This window comes from Bidens hawaiensis, unplaced genomic scaffold, assembly GCF_021521415.1.
Source record: "Bidens hawaiensis isolate Kalapana, Puna unplaced genomic scaffold, B.hawaiensis_p1.1 tig00018566_1, whole genome shotgun sequence".
Taxonomy (NCBI): Eukaryota; Viridiplantae; Streptophyta; class Magnoliopsida; order Asterales; family Asteraceae; genus Bidens; species Bidens hawaiensis.
In genome coordinates this window covers 176,665-199,013 of record NW_027492809.1, presented here as the reverse complement: position 1 = coordinate 199,013, position 22,349 = coordinate 176,665, and the positions used below count along the sequence as shown (strand labels likewise).

The 22,349-nt window shown below is 33.0% G+C and overlaps 2 protein-coding genes across 2 annotated transcripts; one reads left to right on the top strand and one right to left on the bottom strand.

Moving 5' to 3' along the window:
- Positions 1–15,914: 15,914 nt before the first annotated feature.
- LOC143556362 (protein PLANT CADMIUM RESISTANCE 7-like) lies at positions 15,915–18,415 on the bottom strand. The gene is made up of 4 exons (XM_077045697.1): positions 17,731–18,415; positions 17,418–17,489; positions 17,082–17,294; positions 15,915–16,108 (listed from the first exon to the last, which is right to left on the bottom strand). The coding sequence occupies exons 1-4, from the start codon at positions 18,113–18,115 to the stop codon at positions 16,044–16,046; spliced, it is 735 nt and encodes a 244-aa protein (XP_076901812.1). The 5' UTR covers positions 18,116–18,415; the 3' UTR covers positions 15,915–16,043.
- A 2,802-nt stretch (positions 18,416–21,217) lies between these two features.
- Positions 21,218–22,016, top strand: LOC143556360 (uncharacterized). Its single transcript, XM_077045695.1, has 2 exons — positions 21,218–21,312; positions 21,365–22,016. The coding sequence occupies exons 1-2, from the start codon at positions 21,218–21,220 to the stop codon at positions 22,014–22,016; spliced, it is 747 nt and encodes a 248-aa protein (XP_076901810.1).
- Positions 22,017–22,349: the final 333 nt, after the last annotated feature.

The window sequence follows — 22,349 nt, the reverse complement described above, 5'->3', positions numbered from 1 at the left end:
AAGTTTTTAAAGAAGTTATTTACTCGGTTCGGAACTCCACGGGCAATTATTAGTGATCGAGGTACTCATTTTTGCAATTCCATCATGGAGAAAGCATTAGCTCGTTATGGAGTTACTCATCGCACCTCTACCGCTTACCTTCCTCAAACGAATGGTCAAGTTGAGAATGCTAATAGAGGGGTGAATAGAATTTTGGAGAAGACGGTTGGGATTAGTCGGAAAGATTGGTCGGAGAAATTGGATGACGCGTTGTGGCCATTTAGAACCGCGTACAAGACACCGTTTATGTTAGTTTATGGTAAATCTTGTCATCTGCCCGTTGAGTTGGAACACCGAGCGTTTTGGGCGTTGAAAACGGTGAATGTTGATCTTACTGAAGCCGCAAGGAAAAGGTATTTTCAAATTCATGAGTTAGAGGAGATTCGTGATGCAGCCTATTCTCGATCATTGGATATCAAGGAAAAGACGAAAGTGTTGCACGATCGACGTTTAAAGGGAGGTAAAGACTTCAAGAAAGGTGATAAAGTTTTTTTATATAATTCTCGTTTGAAGTTATTTGCAGGTAAGCTGAGATCCAAGTGGACGGGACCTTATTTGGTGAAGGAAGTATTCCCGTATGGAGCGGTGGAGTTAGAGAATCCGGACAATGGAACTTCATGGAAAGTGAACAGTCATCGTCTAAAGCATTATCTTGGAGGGCCGGAGGAGTCAATCGAGGTGGAGGAAACTCCCCTCAATCCATCGAATTAAATCATCTTACCGGGTTCTTGAGTGAAAACTCAAGTGTAGAGTTTGTATAATTTCTTTATTTTATTTTCGTTTCGTTGGGTCACTAACTTTCGTTTTTGTAGTTTGGTTGCGTCGTCGAGTCATTGCAAGGAATCATTACCAACATACCGAGAGGTTTTACGAGGATTTGTAAGTTGTCAGGTAAGTTTTGCACGTAAAATTAACATAAAATGGACATTAGAATGAGTGGGCAATTTTTATAAATTTTTTTCTAAGACAAAATAAGGCTCAAAACATAAAAACTTTCTGTCAATACACCCCCTGGCGTCACGCGACGGGGGTCTTGTTTTTTGGCGTGGCGGGCCGTGAAGGCAACAACAAACAAATTAAACCTACAGCGACGGGTAGGCGTCGCGCGACTGGAAGAGCTCTCGGGCTTCGAGCGCCGCGGTGCCCCCCACTCCCCTATATCTGAATTTTTTTTATCTAACACCATATTATGCATATTTTTCATCTTTTTCAAAAACCCCTCTTCCCCCTTTCACAATCTTAGCCGCGAACACCCCTTTCTTCACCATTAAATTCGATTTTTCAACATTATTCACCAAATTAATCATCTTAATCACTTACATATCATCCAAACATCATAATCCACCATTAATTTCACCTTAAAACTCACTTAATCTTTCACTTGCACACACTTTAGTTCTTCAACTTTTTGCAAGTTCATCCGGGTTTTCACTATCCAAGGTATGATTTCTTGTAATTTTTGTAATCTTTGTATAATTTAATGTTAGTTTTAGCTTAGGTTTTGCAAACTTTGTTGTTAGGTTTTGTTCAAGTAAGATGTTTAAGTTAGATTATTGGATGTGGGTTGAAGGGCTGGCAGTTTCGTTGGGATTTTTGGGTGCGGTTGTTGGGTTGGACTTTGTTGACACTTTATTTTCGGTTGTGGTCGGGTTGTCGGTTTGGGGTTTAAACGAGTTATTTATTGTTGGATTTTGGTTTAAGATGTTAAACTTTGTTGTGTTAGTAGTTAAAAACGAGCCAGAAAACAAGTTTTAAGAAATATATATTTTACTAAAAGTGTGTTTTTTTCGCTCCTTTTTTACTTAATATTTCGGGTTTTTGGCACTTGGGGTTTATTTGGGACAATTAAAGTGCCGGGATGAGGTGATGTTTGTTGAGTCGGTGTGAAGGTTTTCGGGTTTATAAGCTAGTAAAAGTCTTAACAAATTGGTTATCCGTTACCTTTTAAGTAAATAAATAAACCACTCGCACTTATTCAATTTTCATCTAATTGAGTCGGTTTAAAACGTTTTGTAACCCGAACTTCATCTAAATGAGTCGGTTTAAAACGTTTTGTAACCCAAACTTCCAAAATTTATTTTATTTTCAGTTTTTATATAAAAAAAATTATAAAATCCGAAAAATTAAAAAAATATTTTGTTTTTATTCTTTTTAGTTTTTTACTTACTCCCATGTTTGTTTGCTTGTTTAAATGTGTTTATATGTCTAAAGAAGCGGGAAAGAGGAAACGAGGTCCGACCGCACGACCGCGAGGTGAGCCAGAACCGGTTATTTTCATGGACCCGAGGGCTCGGGTGATCGAGTATCAACCCGGACAGATTGTGTTTAGAAAAGATGCCAACCTTAAGAAAAATTCATTACTTAAGTTTGATGTTAATTCGGCCGAGTATGATCAATTATGTAAGTTAGTTAACTTGGATCTCCTCAAGTTCAAGACGATAAATTGGGATTTAGTGGGTTCGATTGGTCAAAAAGAGCGCATTGAAGAGTTATTGGGCCCGAAGTTTAGGGCGATGTTAGAATTAAACGAACCACAGTACCAAGAGCTTACACTAGAGTTTCTGAGCACGTTTAAATACACAGATGGTAATTTTGCTCAGTCAGATGCGGTGTTGTTTTCTTTGGGACGACAATTGTACAATATGACTATCGCACAGTTCGCGATAGCAAGTGGTTTTTATACGGATGCGGAGGTGAGAGAACCGGGGTTTGTGACGGGTCTACGGGGTGCGTTTTTTAATAAGCACGATGTGAGTATCGGTTCGGACGAGTTGGCCACTTTTTGGAACAAAATTTCTATTTACTCATATTCGGGAGCGAATGTGGCGTCGGATATTCTAGATCCCGCGCTTCGGTTTATCCACCGGGTTTTGGCTAATACTTTGATTGGTCGCGGTTCGGACGACAATAAAGTAAATTGGTTGGATATTTTTTGTTAGATGGCTATGGTTGATAAGGTTCCGATAAACTACGCGAGTCTTTTGGCGTGGTCATTTCATCGGAAGAGACGTGGGGGAACAAAAAATAGGTTAAGGTTGGATATGGGCCCGTACATTACACGAATTGCTAGATATTTGGGTGTGTTTGATATGTTTAAACCGGAAATTTTGACAGAGGGACCCATTAGAGAGTTTTTGGAGGTTAAGGATTTGAGGAATGCTGGAATTTTGAAGGGGTCTGACCCGTTAGAGTGGGAGGATGTCAAGACGGGCCCACAGATTCACCCACCACCGAGGACCGCGGCTGCTGCGGCTATGCGAGCTGGCTTACCGTCCTGTCACCAGAGACCGCTTCACAGATCAGAGAGACCAGGTGGTCAGTTCCCGGTCAGAGAGCCTCGCCCCGAGGATATTACTTTGGATTCGTTATATGACCGGATGGAGTCCAGTTTTGATCAGATCAGGGGTTATGTGACCGAGAGCCTGGATGTTTTGAGGTAGATTATTCAAGAATAGCAGAGGTTGATTAAAGCGAACCAGAGGAGACAGGATGAGCACATGAGGCATATGATGAGTGCACTGCGTATTGATTTGCCTGCTTCTCTTCGACAGCCGGACGATGTGGGTCCGAGCGGGTCAAGTGCCCCGGGTGGTTCAGGTTATGGTCATGGAGTACCTTTTTATAGGACGGGTCATCAAGAGTTGATGAGCTGACATGGGAGTTTATGTTTTGTGATGTTTTTATTTTATTTTTTTATGATGTTTTTGTTTTTATTTGGTCTGTACGGATTTTATTTTAGACTTTTTGGTTGGGTTGGCGGGTTGGAAGTTGGTGGATGCTTGAACTTTTTAAGTAACCTTTATTTTTAGATTTTATGTTTTATGTTACTTAGGTTTGTCGAGAGGAGAGGCCATGTCCGTTCAGAAAGAGAGAATGAGTTACCAATTCATGTTGAGCGGTCGGTAAGGAGAGCACCCATGGAAATAGACTGGCACATTGACAGTCTCGCATATTACCAGCTAAGTCTTTTCCATTGTACTTTGTTTTCATGTTTTTATGTTTGTCTTTGTTTTTATCTTTTTAGGTTGTTGTTTTTTTATTTTTATATTTTTTAGCTTTTGTTTTTAAATTTTTCGAGTCGTGTTTCCCGTGCCCGCATTGAGGACAATGCAAAATTTAAGTGTGGGGATGGGACACAAGTGTTTCAACTAATTTTAGTTTTGTTTTGTTTTTGTACTTGAGTTTGATTTAAAAAAAATTAAAAAATGTTTTAAAAATGTCCCTTGAGTCTAGTTTTTGTTGCGTAAAAGTGGGAGATGTTGATATTTATCGGAAATTGGTTTTTCAAACTAATAATAATACGAGATAAATAAAAGAAAACACACTTAACTTGGGATGTGTCGGTAGGCTCAGCCTTGAAAATGAAAGGGCAATTTGATAAAATGGTTAAAACGGAAATCTTTTGTGGGTAAAGCGTTTTGTCCGTGAAAAATAAGTAATGAAAGGTCGGGCCATACTCAAGCCTCAATTATTGGTATGAAAAGTGGAAATATTATAAGTTTTAAAATCTGAATACGTTATCATATGATGCTTGGGCAGGTTTAACGTTAGAGTATGCCGTGTAGCCTGTGATATAAACTTAAAACTGCTAGTTTAGTGTTTTACACTTCATTGGCGTATGGTTTTATAACCTTAAATCTTGTATTGATGGGATGCTTCGGGTCCGGAGACCATGGGTCTGTATGCAATCTATTCATCTGGGTATTCACAATTCCTAAGTGGGGTTGTGGATATTTAAAATTAAGCCAAAAAGAGCAAACCCTTATAAGTCTATAAACATGATTACAAAAGTACAAATACACTACAGACTTGATCATCCACGCTGTTAGCCATGTGGGGTCCCCTTGCTCGCGTCTCATTACCATTAAGAAACGGACCACAAGGGACATGCTACATGTAAGCCTTACAGATGAAATTTTACATACTCACCTATGGTGATGGGTTCGGGGTGTTGCTTGATAACGGGGGTATGACATGTAGTGGGGAACACTAGCTATAAATTAATTGAATCTTAATCGTATCTAATGGCTGCTTGATAGACTTTGATGTTTAAGCTTAGGTGGATAAACAATACCCTTGATCCTCTTAACTATTCATGAAAAAAATAGAGCAACAAAAGTTTTAAATCTCCTAATTTTGAGGTTTAAGTCAAGTTGGGGTGGTCTGGTCCGGTAAAACTGAAAATAAGCGGGTCTTAATTGTGTAAACCACTGAGTAAAAAATGTCGGATCATATTTGTCCCGGTAAATATTAAGGCATGGGTTTAAGTGGACAACAATATCGGTGATCGCGGTTTTTGCGTTTTTATTGAGCTTTAAAAATTAACCTATATATTTGTTAGACTTTAATTTTCCGATACTGATCCAACTGCATCAAATTTTTTCAGGGACGAAAAAAGAATAAGTGTGGGGATATTTGATATAATGCTAAATATATATGTTTCCCTTGTTTATATTATTTAATATTTTAATTGTTTTTGTTCGTTTTTAGTCAAGATTTGTATACTACTAACGTTTTTGTGTGTCGTAGGTTCCGGGATTTGATCGTAATTAAAAAGGGAAAAAAAAGAGCTAAAACGAGCCGAAACGGAGATCCGGAACGCGTCAGGAAGGGTCAGAACAGAGAACCGGTTAGACCGGACCGGTCAGACCGGCCCCCATGGAAAAGCACGCGGTGCCGCGCGAAGGGGGAAGGCTAAACCCGGCCGCGCGGCGCCTAGGCAACACTGGGCTAGATTTATTTCGTTTCTGCTTCTTGTCGGGCCTTGTTTTGGGTATTAAAACACCTTTAACTTAAACCTGAAATAACCTGAAACCCTTGGCCGATTTTGGAGAGTTCTTGGAGCTATTTTACGAGTTTTTTGGTGATTTTGAAGGCAAGAGGACATCCGGTGAAGAGCTACACGTTCACGTTCGAGTTTACGGGTTTTATCATCTTCGATTCCCCGTTTCTTATATTTTCACCATGTTTTCATTATTATTTGTTTTGTTTGATTTAGATTTTGTGATGCTAGGCTAAATTCCATAAACTACCTAGGTCGTGATGAACCTTAGTTCGGTTTGATTTTATATGGATTTTGTTTCGTTATGGATTTTATGTTCTAAGTAAACGGTTGAGTTTGATTTAATTGATGCGTTTGATTGCTTGGTTTTGTTTACTTGAATTTATTGTTTCACATTGCCCTTGTTGATTGTTTCATAGGATAGGGTTTTGTTAGGTCAATTACTGTGTGTTCTTGGCTAGTTTGTGATTAATATGCATTAAAAACATAGAAACAATAAAATCAAGTAAACAGATAAAAGTGAACTGCTAGTCTAAAAAGCTGTAAGGCGATAGACTATTGATAGATCTTTGCTTGTCGGGATTACTAGATTTAGTTCTTCGTAAGAAGTCCGTATAGGTTTTATTGTCAACTTAGTCTATTAATTTAATTGAGTCTGCTTTGCTATCTTTGAATTCCGCGCTGTAAGGTAGGGTTTCGTCATAAAGATACTTAGACATAAGTTATTAAATAACCATAAGAAAATTTAATTAATAAACTGGTGAGTCTTAGAACTTGTTAGAAATCCATAGGCGTCTTCTTGAAGTTCAAGGGTCCTATTCGGGTTTTCTGTCAAGGGTCTATTTCATGATCCCAGTTCCATAACTTGAGTTTTCCATTTAATTAATAACCGTAACTTTGGGGATTCTAGCCCAGGTAGTTATCTTCATCATCTGAATTAATCAAAGCTTTTTAAATTGTTTATTAGTTTAAAAGTAATTAGGTTAAAGGTTTATCAATTAATTAATTAGTTTAAGGTTATGATTATGTTTTATCATTATTATATAAATTAGGATTAGGTTTTATTAGTTTAATAGTTAAGTAATCATTAGTAAGTTTTAATTATTAGTTAATTAGTATTTAGAGTTTTAATTAATTAGTAAAACAAATCCCCCTCAAATATTATTAATAAATAGTCGCGTCTTGTAGTTGAGTCTAATTTAGCTAGTTTACGTAATTAAAAGAGTCTCGTGGGTTCGATATTCGAACTTACTTAGCTGTACTAGAGTCGACCGGTTCATTTGCCGGTTAGTAGTTTAAGTTAAGTTTAAGGGTGTAGAGTATTACTTAGTGTCTAGATTAGTATAATTTTAGTAAATAATTATTTGACTACTTTTAGCACATCATGTAGGGAGAATAAGATGAATAAGATGGATGTAAATGGAAAGATTTAGGGTTTAAGGGGGGTATTTATACTCCCTTAAGCCCATGGACCTAAAGCCCATCTTTCCTTTTAGTCCATGATTAATCCATCTAATTAGCTTACTTATCTTAGCATCCTTTATTATTATTTTATTTACCATCTTAAGTAAACTTGTCCATCAAAAGAGATAATATATAAAATATTATTTATTGAAATTTTGGGATGTTACAAAACTGTTCATTTAGGCATCTGGGCCAATTGGGTTCAGGCCCACATACCACCATAAGCCCAAATGGCCGAGGACTCTTGGCAGAGAACCCATGTTTGACCGAGAACCCATGCGTTGATCGGGAACCTATGCCTTGATCGAGAACCCTTGGTCACCGAGAATTCTTGTTGACTGAGAACTCGTGTTGACCGCATGTTGACCGAAAACCATCAGGTTTGACCGAGAATGGTTTTAACCACCTTTTCTATGTTTTATGGTTCATTTAAATGGTTCATTTATGCCCTAGCTCAGTTAATTGTTTTATGGTTCATTTCAATGGTTTTAACCACCTTTTCTATTCATCCTAACCGTTTTACACCCGTCATTATTACATCATCTAGATCTAACCCTTTTTGGGTATAAAGTTTAAGCCTTTATAGATTTACAACGTTATAGGCTAGATCTAGGGTTTATTTATGAACCGTATCTAGCCATGAGTTCGTTAAGTCTGTTTTAACCATCAAGTTTGTATTTTTATGAAACATCTAGACCCGGTCTACTCTAGGGTTAGGTTTCATAACAAACCGTTTATAAAAACGTAACCTTTAAACGTAAAGAACATACCTTTTGACGTTTCTAGGCTACGGTTTGACTTGTTTATCAACCTTTATCTCGTACCTAGCTTGAGTAACCAATATCTATCGGTATTCGGCTTGGTTTTGGGTTCAGATGATGGCTGGCGACTATGGAGGTGTGTTTGGCTTAAGTGTGTGTTTTAAGGTGTAGACAAAGGTGTAGAATGGATGGAAATGGAAAGAATTAGGGTTTAAGGGGTATTTATACTCTCTTAAGCCCATGGACATAAGGCCCATCTTTTCTTTTTGATCCATAATTAGCTCCATTTAATTAGCCTACTTATCTCTCTATCATAATTATTTTATTATTCCCTTAATAACACAAGTAAACTTTTTTGTCATAACAATTCAACATAATATATTATTATTCGAATTTTCGGGATGTTTCAAGAAATTTTACCGCATTTATCGAGTAAATTGACTATTATTATATTATTATTTAATTAATTATATAAAACGTATTTATAACTTTCAAATTGTGGCAATTTTAACCCAAACACAAACTATTACCTCATTGTGTTTCACCTTCAATATTCAGGGACCATGCCGCAATTTCTGTTTTAATTATTATTATATTAAAACCCATCCTGGACCCGTTTACCCAAGATCCGACCCATATCCTAACCCGTATTACACACCCGAGTACCCAAATATCTAGTTTGAACCACAATTCTTGTCCAAATTATGGATTATATTTGTGCGTTTGATTCTTCTTACTTAACTAGGCCTTACCGGCGCCTCCAATTAGGAAATTACGATCAAAGAGATACGATTTGACTAACCTATTAACCCGTCTTGTTCATAATCGATGTTATAGTATTTAGCGATCATTATAATCCGACTATGATAAAGCCCGTGTTACACACGGGTGGAAAAACATATCAACAAACCATATAAATATAGACAACAAATTCAACCAACAAAAATATGTTCCGAGCAAGATGATACTTTTCGGATGGCAAAAGTAATAAACTAATTAATCTTTATATAATAGGGTATAGGAGATCAATGGGAAACTTTAAAAAATATAACTAGCAAGTTACCAAGATTAATGTGCAAATCTCTCAACTGTTATAGAAAAATGTTGCTTTCAAAAACTCTTCATCAAGAGATGACAACAACTTCAACAGAATTGGTCTACGAATGTTCAAATCATTACCATTTAGCAATCCAAAAAGCTGCAAATGACAATTCTTATTAAATAAAAGTAACATATTCAAAACTATTAGTAAAAATATATAGGAAGAAAAAAACAGACAGTAATTGTTATATAACTGTTCTTTATTCTTCAATTTCAAATAATTAGTCGTTGATAAACACATGGCTGTCATCCGAGCCAAATAAATCTCTTTGTTATTATTGATTGAAATAACATGAGTTTCATTTAAACAATAATAAATAAATAAAGATATATTTTATTATAAATTACTTTTTAATTAAACTTTTGTTTTATTTGGATTAAAGGACCTTTTAGTTAAATGTATTAAGTTAAATAAAGTTTTATTCTACTAATTTCACTAATTAATTATAAATAAAATAATATAAAAATAATTATAACAAAACCGGTTAATTTAAATTTTATTACATAGAAGTCATTCCATAGTTAAAATTTTATTAAAGTGACTGTAATTTGTAGTAAATTATGTATCAAACTCATTAACATCATTACTTTATTTAAAATCAATTTCATTATATAAACATTAATATTGACATTTATGCATAATTAAAAATTATTCAATATAAAAGATAGAAACTTGTAGAGAATGGAGACATTTAAAAACTATAAAAGAGTTGTCAAATTCGGTTTAAAAATATAAATAAATAAATGTATAAATGATTAAAATGTATCATTAAAATTAAAGATGGTGAATATTTAGCATAAATATGCAATTATAATGAATATGTAAGATTTTTTAAATATAAACTTGAATAAGTAATAAACAACACATTAAATTGGTCAAATAAATTAATGTGTATTTAATACAAAACATATTAACTTTCTAATATAATCAAAAGTAAATTATTTAAATTTCCAGTATACTAATATTTGTCATTTATGCTAATTAAAAATTGGTCAAATATAAAAGATGGAAAGTTTGATGGCATTGAATACTATTAAAAACTAAAAGATTGTTGCAAGAGTCGTTAATTTTGGCTTTGTAAAAACAGAAATAAATAAATATTTTAAATATTATTATAAAAACTTTCAATTTTTTTGAAAGTTCACTAACTAAACAATATACTATTATTTATTTTAATTATCACGAAATTATTGTCAACATTTTAGCATCATTATCTTATTTAACAATAAATTTAATTAGATAATTCTTTTTCCAATTTTATACATTAATCTTGATATTTATGCCTAACTAAAAATTGGTCAAATATAAAGGACTGAAAGTTTTTATTTTCTATTTAGTTTAGTAGTATATTTCTTAATTTAGCCAGAATAATTTAGTCAAATAAGTAAATATTGACATTTATACCTAATTAAAAATTGTTCAAATATAAAAGATGTAAAGTTTATTGAGAACCGAGACTATTAAAATAACTACAAAATAGTGGTCAAAATTCGGTTATTAAAAAAAGAAATAAATAAATGTATAAATGATATGAATGTATCATTAAAATTAAAGATGATTATAAATATTTAGCATAAATAAACAATTATAGTGAATATCTAAGATTTTTTAAATATTAATTTTAAATAAGTAATAAACAACATATTGAATTGGGCGAATAAATTTATGTGTATTTAATACAAAACTTAACTTTTGAGTATAATAAAAAGTAAATTATTTAAATTTCCAGTATACGTTAAATTTGTTATTTATGATAATAAAAAATTGGTCAAATATAAAAGATGAAAAATTTGTTAACATTGAAGACTATTAAAACTACAAAAGATTGTTGCAAGAGTGGTCAATTTCGGTTTTTTAAATACAGAAATAAATAAATAGAAATATTATCATAAAAAACTTTTCATTTTTTTAGAAGTTTACTAACTAAACAAAATGCTTTAACGTTTTTAATTATCATGAATTTATTTTTAAGACTTTAGCATCATTACCTAATTTAACAAAATTTTATTAGATAATTCTTTTTTTTTTAATTTTTATACATCAATCTTGGCATTTATGCCTAATTAAAAGTTTGTCAAAATAAAAAGATGAAAAGTTTTTATTATATCTATTTAGTTTATTAGATTATTTTATAATTTAGTCGAAATAATTTAGATGAAATGGTAATTCTTGACATTTATGCCTAATTAAAAATTGGTTAAATATAAAAGATGTAAAGTTTATTGAGATTGGAGAATATTAAAAAGTAAAAAAAAAGTGGTCAAATTCGGTTCTTAAAAACATAAACAAATTAATTTATAATGTATAAATGATTGAAATGTATCATTAAAATTAAAGATGATGAATATTTAAAATAAATAAGCAATCATAGTAAATATCTAAGATTTTTTAAAATCACATTTTAAATTGGTCAGATAAATTAATGTGTTTTTAATACAAAACATATCAAATTTCGAGTATAATCAAAAGTAAATTATTTCAAATTTCATGTATACATTAAATTAGTCATTTATGCTAATTAAAATTTGGTTAAATATAAATGATGAAAAGTTTGTTGAGATTGAAACTACTAAACATTACAAAAGATTGTTGCAATATTGGCCAATTTCGGATTTTAAAAACAGAAATAAATAAATGTAAGTATTATTATAAAAAAACGTTCCAGTATTTGAAAGTTCAATAACTAATGGTAAAATATAAAAGATGGAAAATTTGTTAAGATTGAATATTACTAAAAACTACAAAAGTTTGTTGCAATATTGGTCAATTTCGGATTTTAAAAACATAAATAAATAAATGTAAATATTATTATAAAAAACGTTCCGTTTTTTTTGATAGTTCAATAACTAATTGGTAAGACTTTCAAGATATGACTCAAAAATTATAACACATAAAAATAAAGATTGTTATTCATATATAAATGAATTAATTTACATGAATTGTTTAAGCTACATAAAGTAATAAATGGTCGAAAATTAATAACTAAAATACATTCATAATGATCAAAACAAATACAATCAACATACTCTCAATCAAATACTTTTTCCATACAATTAACCAATCTACCAAGTTAGGCAGCTATAAACTAATATTATTAAAAATAAATTAATGTAAGATATACTGAACTATTAAAAGACATATCAGTAAGAATTATCAATGGATGTAATCGGAATAATTATCATGATAATTCTGATTAGGAAATAAATCAACAATATTTCGTATATCTCAAAACCTTCAAAATGTCTATTGAATCTCAGAGTTTGATGTAGAACCTATATAGATTATAGTAAAATTAGATTACAATGAAAACAATACAAAAATCAAAGTGAAAAGAAATTGAAATGACAATGAAAATAACGAATAATTTTTGGTATGACAATATATCTTACCAAACGATTCTTAATAAGAACTTCAAGAGAATTGTTATTCACATGGTCATCGTCAATATAACAACAACCACGGCCAGATCAACAACACCAAAGCTATCATCATCTGATTATATAAATATAAAACAAAAGTTAGCAACAAATATTATAAGTTTAAATAAAAGTGACTAATATATCGAATAAACACTTCACCGGAATGTTGGGTCCGGCCAATCGAAGCAATGGATGATTGGAATGAAAACATATTCATCTTGAAGCATTATATATCGTATATTGACGGGGAGAGAGAGAGAGAAAGAGAGAGAGAGATAAATGAATTTGAGGGGTTAAATGCTAAGGTTTATATAGTAGTTAGGGGTGATTTGACATTAATAAAAAAGGTAATATGTGACATGGAATCTATGTGACATCATATGTGGATGCTCTAATTGAATGCCATGTGGAGCATGTATTACTTTAATAGTATTGTTAGATTAAACGCACCTGCACGATCCTCATAATGTCTCCAACAATAACCCTATGTCTAATTATATTATCTATGCTGTTCATATCGTGTTCTAGACCTCGACCTGCCGGCACTGTATCGGTTTGATTAACCCACTTTTGATCATTGTCTAAGGCAATTAAGTACACTATTATGTTCGTCGTTAGTCGTTCAGCAAAACCCCTGTGGTTAATTAACCCAAACGAACGGGATTAATTGATTTTGTTTTCTAGGTTTCATGGGCTAATCTGGTTCTTTCTTTGTTCGATTATATATTTTCGCTCTTGGGTTTCATCAATTGATCAGCCTAGATCAGTTGCTTTGGCTGTGTATCTGTATCCTTCGTTGAGCCGGTCACTGGCGCGGGTTCGAGTCCCGGCCAGCCCATGTTTTTGTTATATTTTTATTAATGATATTTAACTACTATATTAACTCACTTAATTGTTTAAATTATATTATCTAGTATTCGAAATTAATAATTAATCGGTATTTGTCTAAAACCGACACAAACTATTCGTTTTTCCGAACCTTGGTAAAACCATATATGTATGTATATATAAGCATATATTAATTATTAATATTGTTAAAGGTTTTAGTTTTATAAAAAGGGTTTTAATATATATTTAGAATATATCGTAAAAATTCAAGTGTTTTATAAAAAGATTATATTTTATATAAATATTATTATTTATTATGTATTAGTTACTATATTTAGTTAAAAGAAATCTTTATTAATGATAAACACACACACACACACACATATATATATTTAGATTTAAATAAACAAATCTCTTTATATAAACTAAAAAGTTTTATAAATAATTATTTAAGTGTTTTAGGTATTTTGTATAATAATCATATTATAAAACTTTGATAATAAAATTAATAATAAATCTATTAATATTTAACTTTCGTAGTATGCCCGATCATCAAATCTCGAACCTCTATTTAGTGTTAGCTTTGTTATTCTATCCATATTTATTTTCTCTATTATTGTAGATAAGATTCTTGTCGGTAAATCCTGAAGAGCTTGACTTGCGGGTTTCTAATTTAATCATTATTTCTTGCTTAAATGCTAAGATGAGTAATCACTCTCTTTTTTACTTATTTTAAATCCTTTTGGGGACATATGCGTATTTATAATATTTATCTATTATCTAGTATTCAAAACCGCAACTGTTTAATCCTTATGTGTATATCAGTTTATTCCTAACTTGCTATTTGCTTTACTTGAACGTATTTTGGTGAAGTTCCTCATTTTAGTATGATCATACGACTATCTTTGGCAACCGATGTCCACTTTTATGGCAACGGTTTAGTCCTTTCTTGGTAACCAATGTCCATTTATATGGAATTGGTTGAGTTCTTTCTTTATGGTTTGATTGATTGTTTATATGATATGGCTTAACTGTTTATTCTCACATGAACAATTTGCATCTTTCTTTATTAATTATATATTATTATTGTTGTGTCTTAAACTGATGTTTTACTCACTCAACATGTGTTGTTGACAAACCTTTCTATTTTATACGCATATGCATGTTATTGTTTGAACTAGTTGCAAGATTTGGTAAAGACTTAGTGAATAATTTAAGTTAGAAAACTTTTAATCAAGATCATTTGTGATATAAATTGTATTGTTGTATGATTATAGATTTTGTTCTTTGTACTTGAATTATTTGATTTATTTAATTGAATTAAATAGATATTGTCACTTTTAAATTTTGCTTGATAGTACCTTGATTGCTGTGAGCAATCAGCTCACGCCTCGACATTTCCGCCTTAGGTTGGGGTGTGACACCTCACCTATCAGACGAGTCTTTTGGGTTGAAATCTTCTATTTGGCTTGAAACATTGGTATCAGAGCCAATCTCGAAGTGGTGGCCCACGGAGTGTTGGAAATAATACTTGTGCAATGATGTTGGAAGATTTGAACATTGATGAATCGTAAATGTGTGAGTGTTGGAAATAATGGTTATATATATATATATAATGTATAGTTAAATAACAATTGATTTCTTACGTACTATCAATTATACAAAATGTACCATACATAATTAGTGAAAAATAAGTAAACTAGCATAATGGAATATGTTGTAACCATTATTTTTAATATTGACATATTTTAAATAGATTTTAACTTAATGCCGAAATTCAATTTGATTGTTTTTGTTAGCTTGTAATATATAAAAGTGTAACCTAAGATGTAATAATGTCACCAACCTAAATCCAATTAAATTATTATGTTTATTTTAAGTGAATATGATGAATACTAAACATTAAAGTTTTAAAGCATGTTTTTTTAGATATTCCTAGTGAAGTTATGAATTTTTAGAAATATATTATTTTCTACAAATATTAACACCGCGTTAGTTTACTTTTCTCAATACAATTGTCAAATTTTTTTGGGTCCATTATAAATACTTAGCCAATTCGCCTAAATCCAATTACATTATAGTTTTTATATAACGTGTACGTATTTTTTGGCATGATGCTTCGTAAGGACGACCGAGATGATAAGTTTTAGTTATCTTTTTTACAATATAATTTCTTATGTTAAGTCCGTAAGTTCTATATTATGTGTTTGCTGTATTTATTACAACGTTTATTTGTGAAATATATATGTTTTTATAGGTTTTTTCATGTTTTTATGATTTTACATTACATTTTATTGCCTATTTAAGTTACGTACGTAATAAATATCATGTTGCCGTCCCCAAAAATATACTACAAACTATCTTGTTATTTAAAATTATGTGTGTTTGTTAGACGATTTCTATATTTTCACTCGTGTCGTACACGTGTCAATAACCTAGTTTCTCTAATAAAATCTACATGAGTTATTTATTTAGATATTAAAACAAAGATGTCTCCTATGTAAGTATTTTGTGTAAAAATTAAATACCCAAAGAAATCCCAGCAAAATTACACCGCAATTCAACATGTCGATCATTCACTTGTAATCTATATTTTAGAATTTGAGTAACATACTCAATTTCTAAATCAGCCACGGTAGCTAGCTGTTTCATCTCATAGATTGGTAGCCAGGTGGAACCATTCGATGTTGTTGCAAGTTATGATTCATCCATCCTACACAAGGACAGTTTTGTTAGTGAATTGTTGTTATTGTAATCACGCATGTCATTTGTATTAAAATATAATCATTTTTTTTCTACTAATAATAATATACTTGTATATTGTATTGTAAAATATTCATGTTGGCAAGGGTTGATGGCATGTGTATTGTGGTGTATTTTTAGTACAAAAATATTTTTCTTAATCTTGTTCTTGATAGTTTAATTTATTATTCCATACAAAATAAATCATTTTGAAATGAACAATTGATCTCCGAACCTTTTTTTTGTACATACAATCTTACCTAGGACCAACAATGGGTTTTATAACATCGTGGATTATCACTTATCCATATCTACTTTGTTACTTCGTTTTATTTTTATGTTTTTTAGAATAGATCCCTTATTTTTTTTAGCCTGAATCTTTTCATGGTCATCATGTGACCGAGCTACGATTTTGAACAAAATGTGTAAATGACTGAAGTGAGTTCATATCATTTAATTATGATGATTATTTAAATAACATTAAAAAGGGACAAATCTCATATTCCATATATATGATATAACTATATGTAATTTACCGGATTTAATGGCACAATAAGACACAATATATTAGATATTTTATGATAAAATGTGTACACAAAAATCAAATGTAACATATGAATATTGTCTTTTCATAAGATGCATGCCATTCCAAACATAATAAAATAACCTGGTAACATTTGGTAACACTAAAGGAAACAATACTTGAGCGGCAACATTTGCCACAGTTAAAGCCTTTACCGGTGACATGTCGCCTCTAATACCCTACATGTCGCCGCTAAAGGTTTAAACACTCATTTTGATTGAACTTGTTAATTGTTATAATTATAACATTTCTAGGTGATAATAAACTTTGTATACAACTTTATTTATTTATTAAAAAAAAAGCCTCCAAACATTCCTAATAAAGAACATAAGATCGGAGGTAGGTCAAAAAACGTACATACCTGCGGAAGGATTGAGGCCCCTATAGTTGAGCTCCCTATATTCTTGACAAAGTGCACAATATTCACAACACAAGTGAGTTATGCAGTCAGATGCAGGTGTTTCATAGAGTCCGTAATGGTTTCTGAGTTTGGTTCGGTATGTGTAGGAATATATGCATGGCATGGCAATGCACAACGCGATTCCAGTGTAGATGCATCCAGCTGACTCACATGCTGAATCAAGATTAATATATATGATCATGTTACTCTTAATTAGAAGAACAACTTAATTTGTATAAGACGTTCTTATGTTCATTTTTTGAACGGCGTAAGATATACTTATTATAATGTACTCACAAGTTCTTCCATTGTCGATTCTCTCTGCAATTTGTCCGAATGTCACGCAGGGACAGCACAAAGTAATAATTGCTGTACGCCAAAAATAATAGATCCGGTAAACCATAAAACAAAATTTTGGTTTATTATCAGAAAACATGTTTTTGTCGACGGATATTTATTCAACCAATTTTTAACTGGAAACGAAGACACCAATATTATGGCCGAAAAATATTATGACCAATATCTTTGTCCTCAAAATATATAATATTCTTCACCATCAACGAGTTGTATAGAAAAAAAGAACAAAACAGAGGGGTTAATGAAGAAATACCATTTTCAGGATCATCCATACAATCAAAGAGTTCAGTTGACCAGTCTGGTTGATGCACTGGTTGAGGAGGGCACACCACCGGAGGCAGTTGCGGTTGACTGTCTTGAGGGTAATAATAAGTTGGATTTTGGGAAATTGGTTGAGCATAACTCACTTGAGGTACTTGGATTTGTGGTTGTATGTAAATTTGTGGTTGTATATAAACTTGTGGTTGCCAACTCCCTTGTTGCTGCTGCTGTTGTTGCTGTTGCTGTGAAACTTCAACAAAAGATTCAAGTTGCGGCTCATTTTCCTGAAACAAAGGTGGAGATGGAGTTGATTGATGGAGAGTTACTTCTGGCTGTTGGCTATGATTTGGCTTATTGTTCGCACCAACACGTCCCATTGTAAGACCACAAAAGAGTAGTGTCTTGTTCTTGAAACTATATATCTCTTATGGAACATTCATGCATATTAAATTCGTCATTGTCACCCCCGCAACAATGGCCGGCAGATAATAAGCTAATGATGACGAAAACTCGTTTAACTTGAATCTATTCTCTTGTAATTAACGTCCATAAATTGTATTTTATTTATTTTATGGATTGTTACGGTTGTCCACATTGATATGATGAAAATAGACTTTTTGCAAATATAAGAGACCATCATCGCTAACAACCAAGCAACAAAAATATGTGTGTACATAAATGTTTTATTCTCTAGTTGTCTATTGATTTTCTTTTGACTAGAAACATGTCTGAAACTAAAAGTATACAAGACACCAAATAAATAAATATAAACTAGCAGAGAGCCCGCACGTTGCAGCAGGGTTAAAATATGACCACAAAATTGTTGGTCATCGGAATTTAAATATAACCGGCTATATGTCTTGGTGTGAGAACGTCTTACTATTGTCCCCAAGCCATGTTTTTTCTCCTATCCACATTATATAGCTCACTTCGCGGAGGGGGCACAAGGGGTATTCGGTCGGTAGGCATTTGGGCTTTAACCTACGGATAATGGGTCAGTTCGATACATACTATAATATGGTTGATAGTTTATATTCCTTAGCGGGTGCATTTTGGTTTTCAAATGCAATAAAAGTATGCATTAGGAAAGTTAAAACCTTGTTTAAAGTTATTATATTAAGAAACTAAGTACTCATTTTCTGTTAGTATTCACTTAATTTAAAAACGAGCCAGTACAAATACAATATTACCCACCAAATTATGTATTAAACAAACTCAACAATGTGACTTCGTGAAAATTATAAATGCAGGTTAAAGGCATTAGATATGCCCTTTTTTAACCAAATTCAGTAATCTTTATTTGATGTATTATAACATACAAATAAAATCTGCATTATCATTTCTATAATACTTGACTACACTTAATACCAAACAAAAAACGAAAATTGTTATTAAAAAGCTTGTGTCAATATGGCTTTGCGTGTTGTCGACACCGATTGTTTCCTGAACCTCAAACAACCAGGTTGTGACTCTTTGGTCCATTTTGATCATCAAAGTCAACTCTTGATTCAAACCAACTTTGACCCAGTAAAGTCAAAACTGATCAGAATGTAAAAAATAAGTAAGCCTAACTTCTTTTCGCGAATTATATTGAATACGGAAATACCATTGATGGTGTAAACCTTCATTTTACCCTCTTTCTTACTGTAAAAGAAGAGCTCACAATCCTAATGACCCAAATGTTCATTAACTTCTGACCCGTTAATGAAACAAAAGAATGACCTGTTGATTGGGTTAAATTTAACCCGCTCATGAAACTTAAAACATGACTAATCCCAAATAATACTTTGTTACAAATTTTAGGCAAAATATGTTCAGGGTGAACCCGACCCATTTCGCCCATTCTAACATTACCCTATTATGCTACAAATACATGACCAAATATGTATTCTTGAACCAAACACTATGGAATTATTTGAGGTAACTAATGTTTAGAACTCCTTACCAAAACCATTGGGTACATCAGTAACACATGCATACAACAATATATCAGCTTTTCATTATTTGATATTCTTTAAGGATTTGATAACATACACATGAGAGACACATGAAATGATTTAATAACACATTCACAAAGTCAAACCGGCCAACCAACCTTTAGAACCCAAGACACTTCCTCACAATAAACACACAAATAGAAAAAGCTAGGTGACTTTGTAAGCATCTAAAATATTACTCTTTATATCAAGAACCAAGCAAGTATATTAGCATACATTTAGCAAACATCTTATAGCAAAGCTACGCAGCATACATTTCAAGTACTAAGACAAAATATGAAGATTCAAAATCAAGTCCACAGATCTAAAGAACACGATATTTTTTATTGTAGAAAACATTAAATGCATTCTATTAAAAAAATGTCATAGCGTACAAGTTTAAAGTAATTTACATAAAAATGTACCTATAACAACCGTGTTTAAAAATTATAAAATAGGAGCTAGTTGGAACCTTCTTAGATTTCAACTGAGGATACCTATGACATACTTAAGCTTACACCTGGCCAAGTTTCATCATTTAGTGTACCTAATAATCGGATCAAGAACGTGTCATGCAATTCAAGAAAGAAGAAATAATATTGAATCCAAAATGTTATTACTTGTTAACCTGTATGTAGCAAGTGGTGAACCACATAATCTCTAGCAAAAATGGATGTATTTGTGACCAATTCTGCGAAAAATATAAAAAAACAAACAAACCAAATAATGAGTTAACTTATGTCCATTAATTTAAACAAAATTCAAAATGCACCAACCAACCCGTCCGGATCAGCCAATCCAACCAACAAAAGATCATAGATAACCGAAACAAACCAACAAAACAGAAACTGAAAAGATCATAGATAACCGAAACAAAAACTGAGAAAAAATGTATAGAGAGGAAGATCGGAAGAGGAAGATTAACCTGTTAATTACACATCGATTTGTTGAGAGTTCAGAGTTCATTGATTTCAGCTGTTGTCTGCTTCTTCGTTGAGGTTTAAATAACAAACATCACATGAAGTTCCATCCACCTTCACATGAGCTAGGTTCTTCCTAGTTGAACTTGCTTCTTTTTCCATGCTTTCGTGTTATCTAATAGTTATGTAGACCATGTTAACACGAAAAGTCATAAACAAGTTTCATCGATTTGGAAGAGAAAATTTACATTCCTGAAGCAATAATATTAGAGCACAATGATATCCGTATATTCGGTTCCATATTTAGATTGATTCGGTTACATATTTAGAGGGATTTGGTTGTTAATAGGAGATATCATTGCCTTGTATAGAGGAGATAGTTTTGTATTTATATTGTAAAATATTGAATGAGAAAGGCACGATTTCAAACACTATCATGGTATCATCCTTCATTTCTTAACCTTCCAGCCGGATCTTTCTCTCCTCCTCTCACCGACGCCATCTACGGCGTCCTCCCACCTCTCCGGCTGTAAAATCCGATCCTCTCCCATCACCCCTTATGGCTTCCCTTCACCCAGCTCTCATGGTTACAAACATCAAAAGCTTTGTCCCTATTACACTCGATCTTGAAGATGGTCAATACACGTTGTGGGTCGAGCTATTACAATTCATTTTACTGTATTTGATGTCCTACATCACATCTTCCCCCCATCACATCCTCTTCTACCAGCCAAGACAAGGAGAAAGACAAGGGTAAAGAACCGGCCGCACCAACGGTGTCATGGGATCGTTTGGATGTGGTAGTGAAACAATGGATTTATGGAACCATCTCAAATAACCTTCTTCATACTATCATCAAACCAAAAGCTGCTGCCCGTGAAGCTTGGGAAGCCATTGCCAATCTCTTTCGAGACAACCAAGCTTCCCGCGCCCTCATTCTCAAGAACCGTCTCATCAATACCAAGCTCGAGTCATTTTTGAGCGTCTCCGCGTATTTCCAAGAATTGAAAGTACTGTCTGACCAACTTGCCAATCTCAATGCTCCAATGTCGGACGCCGATCTAGTTCTTCAACTCGTAACCGGTCTCACAAATACTGAGTACGACGCTATCGGCATGTTCATCAGCCAAACCGAACCTCTTCCAACATTCTTCAACGCTCGGTCCCGCTTAACAATGGAAGAGGGACGACGGGCTGGTCAACCACCTGTTGGTTCCGCCTTTCAAACCCAGGTAGCACCCACTAATTCGCCACAATCTCGGGAGTCCTATGGTCGTGGTTCCACAGATCACTCATACGACAACCGGGGTTACAACGACTCGTCTCAATGCGGTCGTAGTCGAGGCCGTGGAGGCCGTGGCAGAGGCCGAAGTAGTTCTTGAGGGGTAGGGGAAATTATTCTAATCAGGGAAACACAAGTCACCACAATTTCTCCAATCACTCCGCATGGCCGAACTCCTCATTTGTCAACCAATATGGCATGCACATACCACCAGCACCTCACCCCACCACCCCCACATGTGGACCTCCTAACATTTCACACCCACAACAAAGCTTACTTGGACCTCACCCACAAGCCCACCTGGCCCAGAAACACGTAAACCACCAGCAAACTCAGTACTACACCCCTTTGCAAAATCAGTACATACCCACTAATGTTGACCAAGCATTTCAGGCGATGCCTCTTAACCCGGACCTTCAATGGAATCTCGACA

What these genes read in the sequence shown, in the direction of transcription:
- LOC143556360 (XM_077045695.1), top strand. Translation starts at nt 21,218, where the DNA reads ATGGTTACAAACATCAAAAGCTTTGTCCCTATTACACTCGATCTTGAA. An exon ending in CTATTACAATTCATTTTACT is followed by an intron (nt 21,313 to 21,364) that starts GTATTTGATGTC and finishes CTCTTCTACCAG; the next exon opens with CCAAGACAAGGAGAAAGACA.
- LOC143556362 (XM_077045697.1), bottom strand. Translation starts at nt 18,115, where the DNA reads ATGGGACGTGTTGGTGCGAACAATAAGCCAAATCATAGCCAACAGCCA. An exon ending in AATCGACAATGGAAGAACTT is followed by an intron (nt 17,295 to 17,417) that starts GTGAGTACATTA and finishes ATCTTGATTCAG; the next exon opens with CATGTGAGTCAGCTGGATGC. An exon ending in GGGCCTCAATCCTTCCGCAG is followed by an intron (nt 16,109 to 17,081) that starts GTATGTACGTTT and finishes GTCCTTGTGTAG; the next exon opens with GATGGATGAATCATAACTTG.